Source organism: Cricetulus griseus, chromosome 8, assembly GCF_003668045.3.
Source record: "Cricetulus griseus strain 17A/GY chromosome 8, alternate assembly CriGri-PICRH-1.0, whole genome shotgun sequence".
NCBI classification, from domain to species: domain Eukaryota; kingdom Metazoa; phylum Chordata; class Mammalia; order Rodentia; family Cricetidae; genus Cricetulus; species Cricetulus griseus.
The window spans coordinates 59,933,272-59,951,970 of record NC_048601.1 but is presented as its reverse complement, the minus strand read 5'-3'; the positions used below and the strand labels follow the sequence as shown (position 1 = coordinate 59,951,970).

Here is an 18,699-nt window from a genome sequence, read left to right as displayed (position 1 = left end):
AGGAAAACTCTCCCTTTACAGATGAATATGGAAGATCTAAAGTGCATGCTCAGGAATGGTGGAAACAATGACTCCTTTCTCAGCTCAGGCTACTCTGCTCAGAGCCCTAACAGTTGTCTCTGGGGAAGAAAGTGAACTTCTTTCTCATTGTCCAATTTAGAGGGACTGCTGACTATCCAGCTCTGCAGTGATGGGGGAAGTACTTCTGTGTATGTTTATCTTATTGATTGTTAAATAGATTACTGTTTGGCCATTGAGACAGCAAGTTAGACAGAACAGATTGTCAAAGAGGATTCGGGGAAATGTAGTAGATAAGTGGTGATCTAGGCAGGAAATGACATAGCAAGGAGATTCATATCTAAGCAAGGAAACAGGAAGTGCCCCCTTTTTCCCCTTCCTCCTCCAGCAGCGCAATGTGATCCACCGGCAAGGAGGGACGCCAATAAGGCGTCTGATAAGATAAGTCTTATAAAATATATAGATGTATGATAATTAAGACTGAGCTAACAGATGAGAATCCTAGTCATTGGCCAAGCAGCATTGTATCTAATATGTCTCTGTATTATTTTGTCAATCCACGCAGCAGGCAGAACTCCCTATTCAATAAAGACACTCCCATCTGTGGAAAAAACACAATCTGGCTTCTTCAGTGAGGTCTCTTTGAAGTCCACCTTGGTTGCAAATATTTGAAAAACAATTTGATTGAAGTCAGGTTTGTGGTTCCCATCTATCTAAGGGGAAATTGGCTAAGTTCACTGAGAAACCATACCTGAGTTGAGGTACACAATTTGCTTAATGTAGTTTCAGTTATTTTAGAAGGCAATTATCACTTAACCATATAGAAACTATTCAAGGATTGTGATCCTGACACAATAGGGTAAAGGTGGGTGACATACATTGTCACATAACTTCCCAGGATTATCTTTGTGTTTTCTGGTATCTAAAGGAATGTATTTGGCAACCACTGCTTAGGTGCAGGAGGGTTATCCTTCCTATATCCAGTTCTTTGTTTAAGTTCATCTAGGGATGCTAAGTAACTACTCTAGCTGGATTAGTACTGTAAGAGCCACACCCTGTCTTTCTTATGTATGTAAATATGTTTCTTCTTGGGGGCTCAGAGCTGATACCTCAAGTATGGCCTGTTTCGATTGACTAAAAGCAGGTAGAGCTTCTGCCTCTCATATGATGATGTGAATTCCTGATGACTAGATACCCAGTACTAACTGATATAACACGTGACCACATCTCCCTTCCCAGTCAGTCATTGCTGCCAGAATCCATGACACTCAGAAGCCTTTACATCTATAGTATTTGAGGTTTGAGGGAAAAATAAAAGAGGAAGAGGGCCTGATACTATCTTTGCTCTGTGACCCATTTCCGGTAATGAAATTGAGCCCAGTATTTTTTCTGAAGTCTGATAAAACTAAACCCTATATTATCTTTTATTTTGGAGATTATAATATAATTACATAATCTCCCCTCCCCCTACACTTCCCCAAAATCACTCCTTGCTCTCTTTCACATTCATGACCTCTTTTTCATTAGTCTTACATGCATCTATGTATACACATATCCAAAATATATAAATATACCCTGCTCAATCCACTTATTGGAAGAGACTAACATATGAGTGAGAGTATCCAGATGGGTCCCTTAATAGTGCCTCTCTACAGTGATTTTATATAGAAACCCACGGGGAATAAAGTCCAGATGAACTGAATAATTTGGTTTGAGTGTTCTCAAAAGCAGACACAGGAAAATCCAGGGTGCAAGGTCATGCAGGACAAGGCATCTTTTAAACATCACTATGAACTATTTGGTTTCCTAAGTGGAGTAGTGCTAACAAATGATAGAAGTTGGGGTTACAAGATAGAAACAGACCATGGTATAGTTAACAAAGTTGGTGCGTACTGACCTCGATTCCTCATCAGTCTTTTCACCCCTGGATATAGAGTGTTACAGAGACTGCTGCATGATTTTGTGATGCTGTAACACTTAAATCTCAATGATTATTTCAAGCCATTAAAATATTTCAATATGAGAATATATTTTCTTATGGTTCTCCTTTTTACCTAGCTTCTCTGGGGCTGTGGATTTACAGGCTGGCTATCTTTTACTTTACATGTAAGAAACATTTATGAGTGAGTAAATAGCATGTTTGTCTTTCTGCATCTGGGTTACCCCACTCAGGATGATTTTTTTTCTAATTCTATTCATTTTCCTGAAATATTCATGATGTGATTATTTTGTTACTGCTGAGTAATACTCTAGTGTGTAAATGTACCACATTTTCTTTATCCATTCTTCAGTTGAGGGGATTGTAGGTTGTTTCCAGATCCTGGCTATTACAAATAATGTTGCTATGAATGTACTTGAGGAAGTGTCATTGTGGTTTGTAGCTATGACCCTCATGTGATGGCAAACATGTGGGCTTTGTATTTGAGGTCTTTGGTGACATCATACTGTGCTTTAGCCTAAAATGAAAACCTCCCTACGTAGATAGTCCAATTGTTATCATGTGCTACCTGCCTTTGGAAAATCATATAAAACTGTTCAGACATTTTTCTATAATGAAAATGGCAGAACAATGAATTACAGCTGAATTGTCTACCACATGGGAAACACAGCTTCACAGGCAACCATTAATGATTCTATCAGTTTTGCCATCCTCAGATAGGAAATATAGAGCAGAAGAATAAACATTGTTGCAATACCTTCTAAATAAGTATATGTGATTAAACGCAATGAAAGTTTAATGTATCAATAATCTTTGCTCTTCTACAGATGGTTAGTGATTCTAGATTATCTTTTGTTTTTTGTTTTTTATATATTCTTTATTTTTATAATGGTAATTAGACCAATTTCAAATTAGAAACAAGCTTTTTTGACATGTCAATCTCAATTCCCTCTCCCTCCACTCCTTCCCTGCCCCACACTGATCCCCTGCCCTAAATCCTTTCTGCTCCCCAAGGAGGGTGAGGCCTTCCATGGGGAATCTTTAAAGTCTGTCATATCTTTTGGAGCGGGCGGGGGGGGGTCTAGACCATTACTCATGTGTCTAGGATGAGAGCATATCCCTCTATGTGGAGAGAGCTTCCAAAGTACATTCGTGTTCTAGGGATAAACTTTGATCCAATACCAGAGTCCCCATAGATTACCCAGAACTGCAAACTGACATCTTCATTCAGGGGGTCTGGAACAGTCCTATGCTGGTTTCCCAACTATCAAACTGGGGTCCATGACCGTGCCCTTGTTCAGGTCAGCTGTTTCTGTAGGTTTCTTCAGCCTGGTCTTGACCACTTTGCTCATCATTCCTCCCTCTGCAACTGGATTCCAGAATCCAGTTTGCGTGTAGCTTTGGGTGTCTGCCTCTGCTTACATCAGCAATTGGATGAAGACTCTATGATAGCATAAAAAGTAGTCATCAATCTCCTTATCAGAGAAGGACATTCAAGGTATCCTCTCAACTATTGCTTAGGTTGTTAGTAGTGGTCACACTTGTAGATCCCTAGTGCCAGAATTCTCTTTTTTTTCTTTCTTTCTTTACTTAAATTAGATTGGTTGTTTTATAATGGTAATTAGACCAATTTAAAATTACAAACAACTTCTTTTACATGTAAATCCCAGTTCCATTTCCCTCCTGTCTTCCCTGCCCCCCACTAGCACCATACATTTCCCACACCCTTTCTACTCCTCAGGGAGTGTGAGACCTTCTATGGAGGGTCTTCAGATTCTGCCATATCCTTTAGGATAGGGCCTACCAACACCTGATTTTTGACAAAGAATCTAAAGATATACAGTGGAAAAAAGAAATCATTCAACAAATGGTGTTGGCATAACTGGATTAGGACATGTAGAAAATTGTAGTTAGATCCATATCTATCACCATGCACAAAACTAAAGTCCAAATAGATCAAAGACATCAACATAAATTTAGTCACACTGTACATCCTAGAAGAGAAAGTAGGTGATACCCTGAAAAAATTGGTACAGGAGATCGATTCCTGAACATAGCTCCAGTAGCACAGACATTGAGATGACAATTAATAAATGGGACCTCCTGAAACTGAGAAGCTTCTGTAAGGCAAAGGACACAGTCAGCAAGACAAAGTGATATCCCACACAATGGGAAAAGGTGTTTGCCACCCCACATATGAGAGAGGGCTGACTTCCAAAGTATACAATGAACTAAAAAAGCTAGCAACAAAACGCTGAACAATGCAAATAAAAAGTGGGCTGCAGAACTAAATAGAAAATTCTCAACAGAGGAAAATAAAATGGCTGAAAGACACTTAAGAAAGTGTTCAACCAAAATAAAAAACACCAATAAGAGTTCATGCTGAAGAGGATGTGGAGAAAAGTGAACACTGCTGGTGGGAGTGCCAACTTGTACAGCAACTTTGGAAATAAGTATGGCGACTACTCAGTAAATTTGGAATCAGTCTACCACAAGATCCAGCAATTCCACTCTTAGGTATACACCCAAAAGAAGCACATTCATACAAGGACATCTGTTCAACCGTGTTCATAGCAGCACTGTTTGTAATAGACAGAAAATGGAAGCAGCCTAGATGCCCTTCAACCGAAGAATGGATAGAGCAAATGTGGTACATTAACACAATGGAGTACTAATCAGTGGGAAAAAAACAATGGAATCTTGAAATTTGCAGGAAAATGGATGGAACTAGAAGAAACCATACTGAGTGAGGTAACCCAATCACAAAAAGACAAACATGGTATGTACTCACTGATATGCATATTTTAGGCATAGAATAAATTATTACTAGCCTACAATCCACACTGCCAAAGAAGCTAGTAAACAAGGAAGACCATAAGATAGAAATGTGTGGTCCCCTGTAGAATGGGAATGGGTCAAGATCCCCTGAGCAAATTAGGAGCACGGGAAGAGGGGGGAGGGAGCTAGGAGAATGAGAAGGGGAGAAGAGCAGGGATTCAGAGGACATGGGGGAGCAGAAAAGTTGAGTCAGTGTAAGAATAGATGATAACAAGAAAGGAGATACCATAATAGAGGGAGACATTTTAGGTTTACAGAGAATTCAGGCACTAGGGAAATCTGGAGATCTACAATGATGACACCAGGTAACAATCTAAGCAACAGAGGAGAGGCTGCCTTAAATGCCCTCCTTGATAATGTGAATGATGACTAACATATGCCATCCTTTAGCCTTCATCCAGCTGTGGGTAGATATAGAAGCAGACACCCACAACTAATAACCAAACTGAACTGGAACTCTGGTGCAGGGAAGGACGAGTGAAAAGCAAAGGGGTCCAGATCAGGCTTGTGAAACCCACAGAAACAGCTGACCAGAACATCTGGGAACTCTTGCTCCACAGACTGATAGCTGGAATACCAGCAGGGGCTGATCCAGACCCCAGGAACATGGGTTTCTGTGCAGAAACCTTGGAAATCTACGGGACCACCTGTAGTAGCCCAGTACTTGTACCTAACATAGGTGCCAACTTTGGGAACCCATTCCATATAGAGGCGTACTCCCTGAGCCAAGACACACAGGGGTGGGTCTAGGCCCAATCCCAAAGGATACAATAGACTCTGATGACACCCTGTGGAAGGCTTTACCATCCAGGGGTACCAGAAAGGATATGTAATAGAAAGGGATTTAGTTGGGGGGTGGTAGGGGAGGATAGGAGGGAAAAGGGAACTGGGATTGTCATGTAAAACAATCCTATTTCTAATTCAAATTTTAAAAAGTTAAAAAAAAAACAAATCATAAAAAAGAAAGTGTTCAACATCCTTAGCCATCACGGAAATGCAACTCTAAACCACTCTGAGATACTATCTAACTCCTGTCAGAATGGCTAAAATTAATAACGCCAATGACAATATATGCTGGAAAGGATGTGGAGAAAGAGGAACTTTCCTCCATTCCTGCTGGGAGTGTAAACTTGTACAACCCTTTGGAAATCAGAATGTCTGTTTCACACTAAAATGGGAATAAGTCTACCTAATGATCCAGCAATTCTTCTATTCGGCATAAACTCCAAGAATGCACAAACACAAAATAAGGACATATGTTCAACTATGTTCATAGCAGCACTATTTGGAATAGTCAGAACCTGAAAGTAGCCTAGATGACCCTCAACTGAAGAATGGATAGAGAAAATGTGGTACATTAACACAATGAAGTACTTACTACTCAGTGGGGAAAAAACAATGGAATCTTGAAATTCTCAGGCAAATGGATGTACCTAGAAGAAACCATCCTGAGTGAGGTAACCCAGTCACAAAAAGACAAACATGGTATGTACTCACTCATATATGGATATTAAACATAGAGCAAAGGATTACTAGCCTACAATCCACACTGCCACAGAGCTAGGAAACAAGGAGGACCCCAACAAAAGATTGCATAGTCCCTCGAAGGAGCAGAAGGGGACAAGAAACCCTGAGCAAATTGACAGGGGGAGGAACAGATTTTCTATAATTGCATTTGGCTGCGAGTTATTTCAAAACAGATTTGTAGTGACCAATATTCCAGAATTTTCCAATATATTAATTTATAGCTTAATGACGTTATACATCAATATTGTTTAACACATAGATCTAACCAAATTTATTCACTATAAGGATTTATTTCAGGAAATACTCATGGACAGTTTGAAACAATACTTATTTTGCTGTGTTTGGGGATACAGTTCAGCCAAGTTCTCCTAGTCCAGGTGGATTAGGAGTGTTATTGCAGTCTTGTACATCCTTGATGACTTCATGACTGCATGATCTTTCAGTTGCTGAGAAAACTATTGGGCAGGGTGGATCAGGCTTCTCATACTGACACATGAGTGGTTGAGTGAGTTCAATTGGAAAATCAGGGTCACTTTTAGAATCTAAGTGAGACCCTATTTTAAAATAGAAACAAAAAATTAAGGGCTAGTAAAAGATCTTATTAATAGAGCATAAGTCTAGGGTGCATGACACCCTATCTCCAATTCTAAAACTGGTGTATAGAGACATGTTTATTTCCCCAGGTATAATTATACTTTATTTCTACTTTTCATTAATTTGATCAAATATCCTTTACCCCATTTGAAGCTCCATATCAACAGAACTTGCATAAACATTGGAAATTACAATGTTACCTGATAAATCAACCATTTAATGTTATGCAAACCCCTTCTTTATTTCTAGAGTCTACATTGTCTCATATTAGCATAGACATGCTTAAGCATTTTTAAGTCATAATTTTTCAGTCTTTATTCATTTATATTCTTGAAAGAAAGGGAAAATCTTGTCATGGAAGCTGCAGTGTGACACACTGAGTCACTCTGTAAATCCCTTTATCCATACATCTTCATATGTAGGCATTGATCACAAAGAACCATTAGTATGGTTCAAGTCCTGCTATGCTACTGGTACACTAATGACACTGGTCCCTAACTCACACCCTTCCTGGATGTCTTGTTGCTGCCCTGTGCCATGGAGATCCTGTAGCCCTGGATATTCACAGCCCCCCCACTCCACCTCTGCTCCAACAGATCACAGCTGGACTGGGTGATGGGGTTAGCCAACTCATAAACCTGAACGTGAGTAGTTGCAGGTTTGGTCAGACCACCACTCTCCCCTGTCTTCACCACCAGGGTGAGTTCTCCAGCATTGCCCTGGCGAGTTCACCTCTTGTATAAATGAAAAGGGAGTGGGGCTAGTTCTCCTGTTTTAACATCCCCAAAATTGGTCCTCCCACATGTATACCTACAAGGCTAGATCTACTATTTTAACCACTTTAGATGTGTGGACCACTTTATTGAGTGCTGCAGCTGATGAGGGGCAGGGAGAGCTAGCCCACCTTAGGTGGGAGAGGGAATTCTGCCCCTCTGCATAGGGTTGAGATGTCTGGTGAGAAATAGCTCAGAAACTGAGCTTCAATGAACAGAAAACCCAGGATGTTTTGGTTCAGCCCTGGAGCACTGTGGGAGGAACCACTAGACCTTGCTGACAGTAATAAGTTGCAACATCATCAGCCTCCACAGGATGGATGGTGAGGGAGAAGTCTGTCCCAGACCCACTGCCACTGAACCTGGTATGGACTCCAGATGCTAGCTTGGATGCTCCATAGATGAGGAGTTTGTGGCCTTGTACTGGTTTCTGTTGATACCAGCTCATAAAATCAATAGGTCTAATAGTGACATTCTGGCTGGGCTTGCAGGAGATGGTGGCCCTATTCCCTAGAAACATGACCAAAGAAGCTGGATACTTAGTCAACACAACATGCCCATTGGAACCTGAAGTGAGGAACACATATTACTGTCACAGATACACTGAAAGCAGGCCAGTATAAAACTACCATGCATGAGGAATCTGTAACAGCAGTCATGAGTTATATTCTGAGGAGCTATAAAAGAAAAGAAAAAATTAAAACAAATGAAATGAAATAATATCAATGATCATGACACCAAAGCATAAAAAAACCAATGATAGCCAAGATGGATACACCCAACACTGCATCCTCTTACCTGGAACCCAGAGCAGCAGTACCCACAGCAGGAGAGCAGCTGACCCCATCTCTGATATCTGAAACAGAGAGAAGCTGCTTCATGGGCACTGGCAAGCTGCCTTTAAAGATGGTTTGAGGAATCTGCACTGTGGCTAATATCTCAATATGCAAATCAGCTTAGAAAATCTTAATTGCTGTGAATCCAGATACTCGGTGGAGCAGGACAGGCTCTTAACCATTAAGCTATCTCTCATGCCTAAACTAATATTTGCATCTTATAACACCACAATATTTTGCATTGTAATACTTCTCAAAAAGAGAAATAATCAGGTTTAATAAGACAGAGGAAAAATAAGGGGAAGTTGGATTTTCTAAGAGGAATTAATCTAAATGTCATCAGGCAAAAAAGGCAGTGAGCTGTGAGCATGGGATAAAGAAGGAGGCTGGAAACCTAAACTTAGAATCAACCCAGTCAGTCAACCACTCAGCTTTCTAATCCCAATTGATGGACAGTATTAGAAATCCTGGCAATTCCTCTGTCTGAAAGGCAAGGCAAATTATGACACTGGCCTTGTGTCCCTCTGGACACTCACCATCAACTCCACACAGGAATGCAGCCTTTAAGCCAAACACCAGGTTAGCTGGGGCTCTTTCATGACAGGCAATTATCCATGGTGCCTGAACTGGATGCATTGACAATGGGGAACATTATGTATATAATGCAAAGGAAACTCAAACATTTCCAATCCAAGTATTTGACAGGGAGAAAGGCCCTAGACACTCATGTCCACACATAACACCAGTATAATCCATTGGGCTGAGTGAAAGTTGGCATTCCCCTCTCAAGGACTGAAATAGATTGTAGCCTGTCTGTTCCCCAGAAGGGCCATATGATAAACCCTCCAGGCTCGTTTGGGGTTGTTTGTTTGAATGTTTGTTTGTTTTTGAATTTTATTAGTTAAATTTATTTATTTATTTATTCATTTATTTACATCCTGACTACAGTTTCCCCTCCCACAGTTTCTTTCTTCCCATTCCCACGGACTACCCCATGCGATGAAGGTCCTCAAAGACTAGGTGGATAAGGATTTGGCAGTGAACAAACAGAAACAAACACAGGGGCAGTTTGAATCTCAGTGTATTTTGCAGTTCTCAAGCGAGGTTTTTTATAGAAACATTTTCTCAGGGGATGTTTTTGTTAAACAAACCCAAACATATGAAATTGTTGTTACTTGGCACAATGATGCAGAAATCCAAAACATGAAATCATCCAGAGTTAACCACATACTTTTTGAATCAAGTTAATAAATTTTTATAGTCAGTTATTGTTTAACATCTATTATCTAGTTCTTGTGAGTTTCTGAAATATTGAACTATTTTAACAATTTTAACTCTTTCTTACTAAAAGCTTTCTTTACCAGACACCTAAGGCAACTCTCAATGACACATGTACAGCCATATGAAGTTTATTGTTGGGAAAGTTTTATCTGTTTGTATTTATGTGAATGACATGAATGATTTGGAAAGTGCTGGTTTTTCCGAAGATGAGGTCATGGCTAGTGGCCCCACCTCAGGGGATGGATTCTTATCTATATCTCCCTCTTAAAATGTCAATGTAAGCTTTCAGGAACATTCCATTAATGTGAAAAAATGAATAGAAGAAAAAACAGAAATTGCCAGAAGAATCACAGCCCAATATTTTTCTCTGGCTGAGTGTTCCACAATCATTTCCAGGAGACATCCTTCTTTTGAAGTTATTGCCTGTAGAACTTGTCACACAGAATCTACTGGATTTGGTGTGGCACCCCAACTCTCCTCTGTCCTCACCAATCCACTCCTCCTGTGTGTCTGTTCAGAAAGGAGTAGGTCTCCCATGGGTATCAACAAAGCATGGCATATCAAGCTGAGGAACAACTAAGCTCCACCCTTTGTATTAAGGTTTGTTAAGGCAACCAAGTATGAATAATTTCTTGGGAGTTGTTTTTTAGGGTTTTTTATTGCTTTGTTTTTTTTTTTTTGGCATGGTGATGGAACATGTATAAATAGAGGGCCATTGGGAAGGTTTGAAGTCACTAACACTTTGGTCATGGGGAGAACTGTGTGCCTGTGATCTCATCCTCTTTCCTCTCCACAATATGCTCAGCTTTGTTCCACACACTCCTGTCCTAGTGTGCTGCCTCACCACAAGCTCACACATGACCTTCCTTCCATGGAGCAGAACCTCCAAAATGAAGCCAACATTAACTCAAACAGGGCTTCACACATCCAGTAAAATTCAGGATAAGGGATGCTTAAGTGACTCCACAACTGAACAAAGCAAGCACCCAATTCACTTGAGGTTAGTTAGATAATAAGTTTCAGCATTGCTTTTCCTGCCTTGGGAGGAATGTCACCGGGATATTTAGGCAGATTGCATTCATATATCAGCTTGGCATCATGTTCCTGTCTCTTTCACTGTGAATCTGAGGGATCTATTCATCCTGGAATTCTGCAACTATATTTGTCAATGTTGCAATGATTTCATTGTAGAGATCTTCAGTCTTCTTCATAAAATGAAAATTGACACCCCAATAAATGAATTGGTGGTAAATGCAATATTAAAGAAGTTTTGAGCATGGAGATAGATGTGGATCTATCTGAAGTCTTCTACATGCCAGCATCCAGCTATGCCAGCAACATTTGTTGAAGATGCTTTCTTTATTCTATACTACAAATATAGCTTCTTTGTCAAAAATCAGGTGTTCGTGGGTGTGTGGGTTAATGTCAGTGTTTTCAACTCTATTACATTGTCTACCTGTCTATCTTTGTGCCAATACCAAGCTGTTCTCAGGACTATAGCTCATTAATGGAGCTTGCAGACAGGGATGGTTATACCTCCAGAAGTTCCTTTATTGTACAGGGTTGTTATGGCTATCCTGGGTCTTTTGGTTCTCCAATTAAAGTTGAGAATTGTTCTTTCAAGGTCTTTGAAGAATTTTGTTGGAATTTTGATGGGGATTGCATTTAATCTGTAGATTACTTTTGGCAAGATTGCTATTTTTACTATGTTGATCCTAACTATCAGAGAACATGGGAGATCCTTCCATTTTCTAGTATCTACTTTAATTTCTCTCTTAAGAGACTCAAAATTCTTATGGTACAGGTCTTTCACTCTTTTGGTTAACATTACCCCAAGGTATTTTATGTTGTTTGTGGCATTTGTAAAAGGTGATGTTTCTCTGATTTCTTTCTCCAAGAATGTAGCATCTGTATATATTAGGGCTACAATTTTTTTGAGTTAATCTTGTATCCTGCCACATTGATGAAGGTATTTTTCAGCTGTATGAGTTCCCCGGTAGAGTTTTTGTGTAGACTATCATATCATCTGCAAATAGTGAAAGTTTGACTTCTTCATTCCCAGTTTGTATCCCCTTGATCTCCTTTGCTTGTCTTATAGATCTAGCTAGAACTTTAAGGACAATATTGAAGAGGTATTGGAGAGAGTGGACAGCCTTGACTTGTCCCCAATTTTAGAGGAATTGCATTGAGTTTCTCTCCATTTAATTTGAAGTTGGCTATCGACATGCTGTATATTGCTTTTATTATGTTAAGGTATGTTCCTGTTATCCCTGATCTCTCCTGGACCTTTATCATGCAGGGGTGTTGGATTTTGTCAAAGGCTTTTTGGGCATCTAGTGAGGTGATCATGTGTTTTTTTCCACATTCTGTTTATATGGGGGATTGTATTTCATATGTTGAACCATCCTTGAATCCCTGGGATCAATTCTACTTGATCATGGTGGATGATTACTCTGATGTGTTCTTGGATTGTATTTGCCAGTATTTTATTGAGTATTTTTGCATCAATGTACATGAGGGATATTGGTCTGTAGTTCTTTTTTTAGTTCTATCTTTATGTGGTTTGGGTACCAAGGTTATTGAAGTTGGTAAAAAAGAGTTTGGCAATGACCCCTCTGCTGTATTGTGTGGAATATTTTGAGGAGAACTGGTGATAGCTGTTCTTTGAATTTCTGGTAGAATTCTCAACTGAAGCCATCTGGTCAAAGGCTTTTTATGGTTGGGAGATTTTGATGGCTGCTTCTATTTCATTGGGGGAAATAGGTCTATTTATGTTGCTTATCTGTTCTTGATTTAATTTTGGTAAGTGAAATCTGTCCAGAAAATTGTCCATTTCCTTTAGATTTAGAATTGAGGAATACAGGTTTTCAAATTATAACCTGATGATTCTCTGAATTTCCTCTGTGTTTGTTGTTATGTTCCCATTTTATTTCCTGATTTCATTAAATTGCATGTTCCCTCTGGGCCGTTTGGTAAGTTTGGATAAAGGTTTGTCTATCTTGTTGATCTTCTCAAAGAACCAACTCTTTGTTACATTGACTCTTTGTATTGTTTTCCTAGTTTCCAATTTATTGATTTCAGCGTTCAATTTGATTATTTCCTGGCATCTAATCCTCTGGGGTGTATTGGCTTCTTTGTGTTATAGAGCTTTCTGTAATGCTTTTAATTCTCTAGTGTGATTATTCTCCTGTTTCTTCATGTGGCAACTTAGTGCTATGAACTTTTCTCTAGCACTGCTTTCAAAGTGTCCCATAAGTTTGGGTATGTTGTGTTCACATTCTCATTGAATTCTAGGAATTCTTTCATTTCTTTTTGTTTCTGATGACCTAGGAATTGTGCAATTTGGTTTTACTTAATTTCCATGAGTTTGTAGGTTTTCTGCAATTCATGTTGTTGAATTCTAACTTTATAGCATGGTGGTCTGATAAGATCCAGGTGATTATTTTAATTTTTTGTACCTGTTGAGGTTTGCTATGTTGCCAAGTTGTGTTCAATTTTAAAGAAGGATCCATTTGGTGCTGAGAAGAAGGTATATTGTTTTGTATTCAGATGGAATGTTCTATAGATGTTTGTTAAGTGCTATTATGCTATAACTTCTATTAGTTCCTTTGTTTCTTTGTTAAGTTTCTGTCTGGTGTTCCTGTCCAGGGGAGACAGTGGGGTGTTGAAGTCTCCCACTGTAAGTGTGGGCAGTTTTATGTGTGATTTGAGTTTTATTAATGTTTCATTTACCAACATGGATGCCTTTGTATTTGGTACATAAATGTTCAGAAATGAGACTTCATCCTGATGGATTTCTCCTGTGATGAGTAGGAAGTGACCTCCTTCATCTCTTTTGATTGATTTTAGTTTAAAGTCCAATTTGTTGGATATTGTAATTGCTATCCCCACTTGTTTCATGGGTCCATTTGACTGGAAAATCTTTTCCCAAACTTTAATACTTAGTTAGCATCTGTCTCTGAAATTTATTTCTTGCATGCAGCAGAATGTTGGATTCTGTTTTGTTATCCATTCTACTAACCTGTGTCTTTTTATGGGTGAATTAAGACCATTACTATTGAGGGATATTAATGACCATTGATTGTTCATTCTCATTTGCTTTGGATTTGGTGGTGGTGGTGAAATAGTGCGTGGGTTTCCATCCCTTTTTTCTTTCTTCTGTTAGTAAAGTGGGATTATATATTGCTTATATTTTCTGGCTGTAGTTAACTTCCTTGTGTTGCAGTTTTCATTCCAGAAATTTATGTAGGACTGGGTTGGTGGATATGTATTGTTTGAATCTGGCTTTGTCATAGAATATCTTTTTTTCCATCTATATAGATTGAAAGATTTGCTGGGTATAGTAGTCTGGGCTGGCATCAGTGGTCTCTTAATGTAAGTAGAATATCTATCAAGGAACTTCTGGCTTTCAGAGTTCCTATGGAAAAGTCAAGTGTAATTCTGATAGGTTTGCCTTCATATGTTACTTGACCTTTTACCTTTTCTGCTCTTAATATTGTCTCTTTATTCTGTATGTTTGTGGTTTTGATTATTGTTTTCCTGTATTTTTTACTTAAATTAGAAACAAGATTGCTGATCTCCAAAATTTACAAAGAACTCAAGAAGCTAGTTTGCATAACACAAAATAATCCAATTAAAAAGTGGAGTACAGAATTAAATAGAGAATTCTCAATAGAGGAATCTAAAATAGCTGAAAGACACACAAGTAAGTGCTCAACATCCTTAGCAATCAGGGAAATGCAAATCAAAACAACTCTGAAATACCATCTTATTCCTGTTAGAATGGCTAAAATGAAAAACACCAATGACAGTTCATGCTGAAGAGGATGTGGAGAAAGTGGAATACTTCTGCATTGCTGGTGGGAGTGCCAACTTCTAAAGCCCCTTTGGAAATCAGTATGGTGACTCCGCAGGAAAATGGGAATTAGTCTAACACAAAATCCAGCAATTCCACTCTTAGGCATATACCCAAAAGAAGCACATTCATACAACAAGGACATATCTTCAATGATGTTCATAGGAGCACTATTTGTAATAGCCAGAAAATGGACACATCCCAGATGCCCCTCAACTGAAAAATGCATAGAGAAAATGGAGTACTACTCAGCAGGAAAAAATCAATGAAATCTTGAAATTCACAGGCAAATGGATGGAATTAGAAGAAACCATTCTGAGAGAGGTAACCCAGTTACAAAAAGAAAAACATGGTATGTACTCACTCATATGTAGATTTTAGCATAAAAGATTACCAGCCTACAATCCACACTACCAGAGAAGCTGGTAAACAAGGAGGACCCTAAGAGAGACATGCATGGTCCCCTGGAGAAGGTAAAAGGGACAAGATCTCCTGAGCAAATTGGGAGCATGGGTGGAGGGGGAGGGAGGGAGCTGAATGAGAAGGGAGAAGAGAAGGAATGAGGAGGACATGAGGGAGCAGAAAGTTTGAGTCAGGGGAAGAATGCAGGAAAAAAAGAAAGGAGATACCATAATAGAGGGAGCTCTTTTTGGTTTAAAGAGAAATCAGGCACTAGAGAAATGCCGGGAGATCTACAAAGTAGACACCAAATAACAATCTAAGCAACAGAGGAGAAGCTACCTTAAATGCCCTCCCCTCATAATGAGATTGATGACCAGCTTATATACCATCCTATAGCCATCATCCAGCAGCTGGTGGAAGTAGAAGGAGACACCCACAATTAATCACTGAACTGAACTGGAATCCAGTTGCATCGAAATATGAGTGATGAGCAAAGGGGTCCAGACCAGGCTGATGAAACCCACAGAAACAGCTGACCTGAACAAGGGGGAGCTCTTGATCCCTAGTCTGGTAGCTGGGAAACCAGCATGGGACTGATCCAGACCCCAGAGAGTGGGTGTCAGTGAGGAGACCTCAGAAATCTATGGGGCCTCCATACTTATCAGTACTTATCCATAGCCAAGAAGTGGACTCTGGGAGCCCATCCCACATAGTGGGATACTCTCTGAGCCAAGACACATGGGATGGTCCTAGACCATATCCAAAGGATACAACAGACTCTGATGACCCCCTAGGGAAGTCCTCACCCTCCCTGAGGAGCAGAAACGATATGCAATAGGTAAGGTTTTAGTTTCAGTGTAGTAGGGGAAATGGGGAGGGAGAGGGAACTGGGATTGACATGTAAAACAATCTTGTTTCTAATTCAAACAAAAAATATTAATGAAGGACATGAGGAAAGTTTAAAGATGACATGTATTTTTCAATATAATAGAGTGGAAAACTAATATAGATGTAGTGAAAATAAAGAATGAAGCACACAAGTGAGAAAGGATGAAGTACTGGAGAAATTGTGTCCTTAGAAGTTAGCACTGCCTGTTATATGCACAGGGAGCAGGGAAAACTAGTTGACTCCTGGCCTTAAGTTTGTTTTCTATTCCTATCCCTGTGGTGGGCAAGTGTCTGACACCCACAAGATCTACCCTGGAACCAAAAATTTCTCTCATTGCATGCAAGCAGTTTGTGCTTATCACATTTAGCTTTGCAGTGAGAGTGCTGAGCAGAGCTTCCTACCCTCTCTGTCACATACCCTGCTATCAATATTGTCCTGGTTGAGTGGCAACTCTGTAGAGCATGATGAGTAGGGAAAGAAATCACAGGACTGAAACATGGACATGAAGGAGACCTGCCTTCACTGTGACATCATATCTTTAGTGTAAATAACCCTGCTGTAGAGAGGCTATTTCACTGTCAAGTAAGTCCCTGGAACTTCAGAGAGCCCTGGCTCTACAGAAGTTTATACACATTGGTAGCTCCAGATTGAATCCACCCACTGACCTCAAGCTTGAGACCATTGAAATCCAGGGTTATCTTCACTTGATGAGAAGTGTCACCAACCACAGTGTAGGGACACCTTTGCTGTTTTGCTCTCAGATCTTCTTTCTGATTTCAATAGAGACAATCTCACAAGTAAGGGAACTGAGTGACCCATAGGATATTAAATGACCTCTACTCACTCTATAGCACATAAAAGTCCAGCCTCCTTAACCAGACATTCCATAAGAAGATTGTTCTGACAATAAACCAGATGCCCTTAGAAGCAGACTTTTGTGCTAACAATGGGAACACTGCTCCTGAAATAACTTGAGTGTAGCATCTGGAATCTCAGGTTTTTCTTTCCTTCCATGTTCTTGTTTTATGACTAAGAAGATTGAAATATATAACTAGTAAAGGGAGATCAAAAGATAGAGAATTTTTTGACCAGTAGCACTGAGAGCAAGGGGACCTCCTTTACCTGAGAAGTTTCTGTAAATCAAAGAACATAGTGAACAAGACAAAATGGTTCCTTACAGAATGGGAGAAGGTCTTCATGAACCTCACATCTGAGAGATGGCTGATCTCCAAAATATCCAAATAATTCAAGAAACTCGACATCAAACTACCAAATAATCTGATTAAAAATGGGGTACAAATCTAAACAGAGAATACTCAACAGAAAAATCTCAAATGGTAAAAAGACACTTAAGGAAATGCTCAACATCATTTAATCTCAGGACTTATGAGGCAAAGGCAGCCAAATCTCTGAGTTTAAGCCTAGCCTTTCTATATAGTAAATTCCAGGACATCCAGTTATTCAAAAACAAAACAAACAAATCTTTGTCGAAGAATATTAAGCAGTATTTGCAAATCAGATGATTAGCAGTGTTTAATATTTAAAATTATTTTTATTTAATTGGCTGGGGAAAGTTTCCTTTAAGTTTTAAATAATTGTCTAAGTAAAAAATTATTAAATCTAAAAGCCTTGTTTGAGAAATGGTAAGCTGGAACATCATTTGTAGCAAAATTATTTAACATAAGATACTCTGGAGAAACAAATGCACTCATGAGCATAAGAATTTTCTGTATTGTTCATTCCCTCCTTTTTTCTAAAAAGCCTTACAGAGACCCTAGTTGAGGTGTCTCAAGGGAAATATATCTGAGGGACTGAGCCTTAGTATGCAGTAACCCTGGAGGTTTTTGCTGAGACACAGAGGGCTGTGGGAGGACGCTCTATTCCTTGCTGACAATAATAGGTTGCAATATCATCAGCTTCCACAGGGTGGATGGTGAGAGTGAAGTCTAATTCAACCTCATCACCACTGAACCTGGCAGGGATCCCAGATGCTAGCTGGAATTCATTATAGATCAGGAGTTTGGGAGGCTGTCCTGTTTTCTTTTGATACCAGTGCATAAGATTTATGCCAAATTTATTGACACTCCTGCTGGACTTGCAAGAGATGATGGCAAGAGACACAGACAAAGAATCTGGAGACTGGGTCAGCACAGTGTCTCCAGTGGAGCATGGAATGGTAAGCACAAATCTACTATTGAAGGTGTACTGAAAACATCTCACTCTGAGACATGTGACTCCAATGACAAACATCCCAGAGGCATGAGAAACAGTACATACTCCCAACACTTCCCTGGACCCTCTCACCTAGTACCCAGAGCAGCAGAATCAATAGGAAGAGAGCAGCTGGCTTCATCTCTGAGAGCTTAACTACAACTTTCAGTCTTAAGGCACTAACAAGCTTCCTTAAAGATGTTTTGAGCAGCCTGTACCATTGGCTACTGATGCAACATGCAAAGCAGCTCAGTAAACCTAGTACTTGGAGGGACAACTTACTCTTGTCCAGTGGTAGTTGATGTTGAAAAAGCATTTACAGAGCAACTCAAGTATGTCCTAAGGGATTTTGTGACTTCCCTATTGAATCTTCACTCCATTTCTTTAAAATAATTTTATATGATGTATTCTGATCATGTTTTCACTCTCCCAACTCCGTCTACATCCTTCCTAACTCCCTATTCATCCATCTTAATAATGCCCCTTCCTTTTAATTCTTTCCTTTTATCTCTCTCAAAAACCAAAAAAATCAAAAC

The 18,699-nt window shown here is 39.5% G+C and overlaps 1 gene segment (V, D, J or C); it reads right to left on the bottom strand.

Moving 5' to 3' along the window:
- Positions 1–3,863: 3,863 nt before the first annotated feature.
- On the bottom strand, positions 3,864–8,536 carry LOC118237988 (the record flags this gene model as incomplete). The annotated part of the segment is given in 3 exon segments: positions 3,864–3,879; positions 7,965–8,256; positions 8,488–8,536. Coding segments are annotated over 3 exon segments (357 nt in total), but the record flags the coding sequence as incomplete, so codon positions are not given.
- Positions 8,537–18,699: the final 10,163 nt, after the last annotated feature.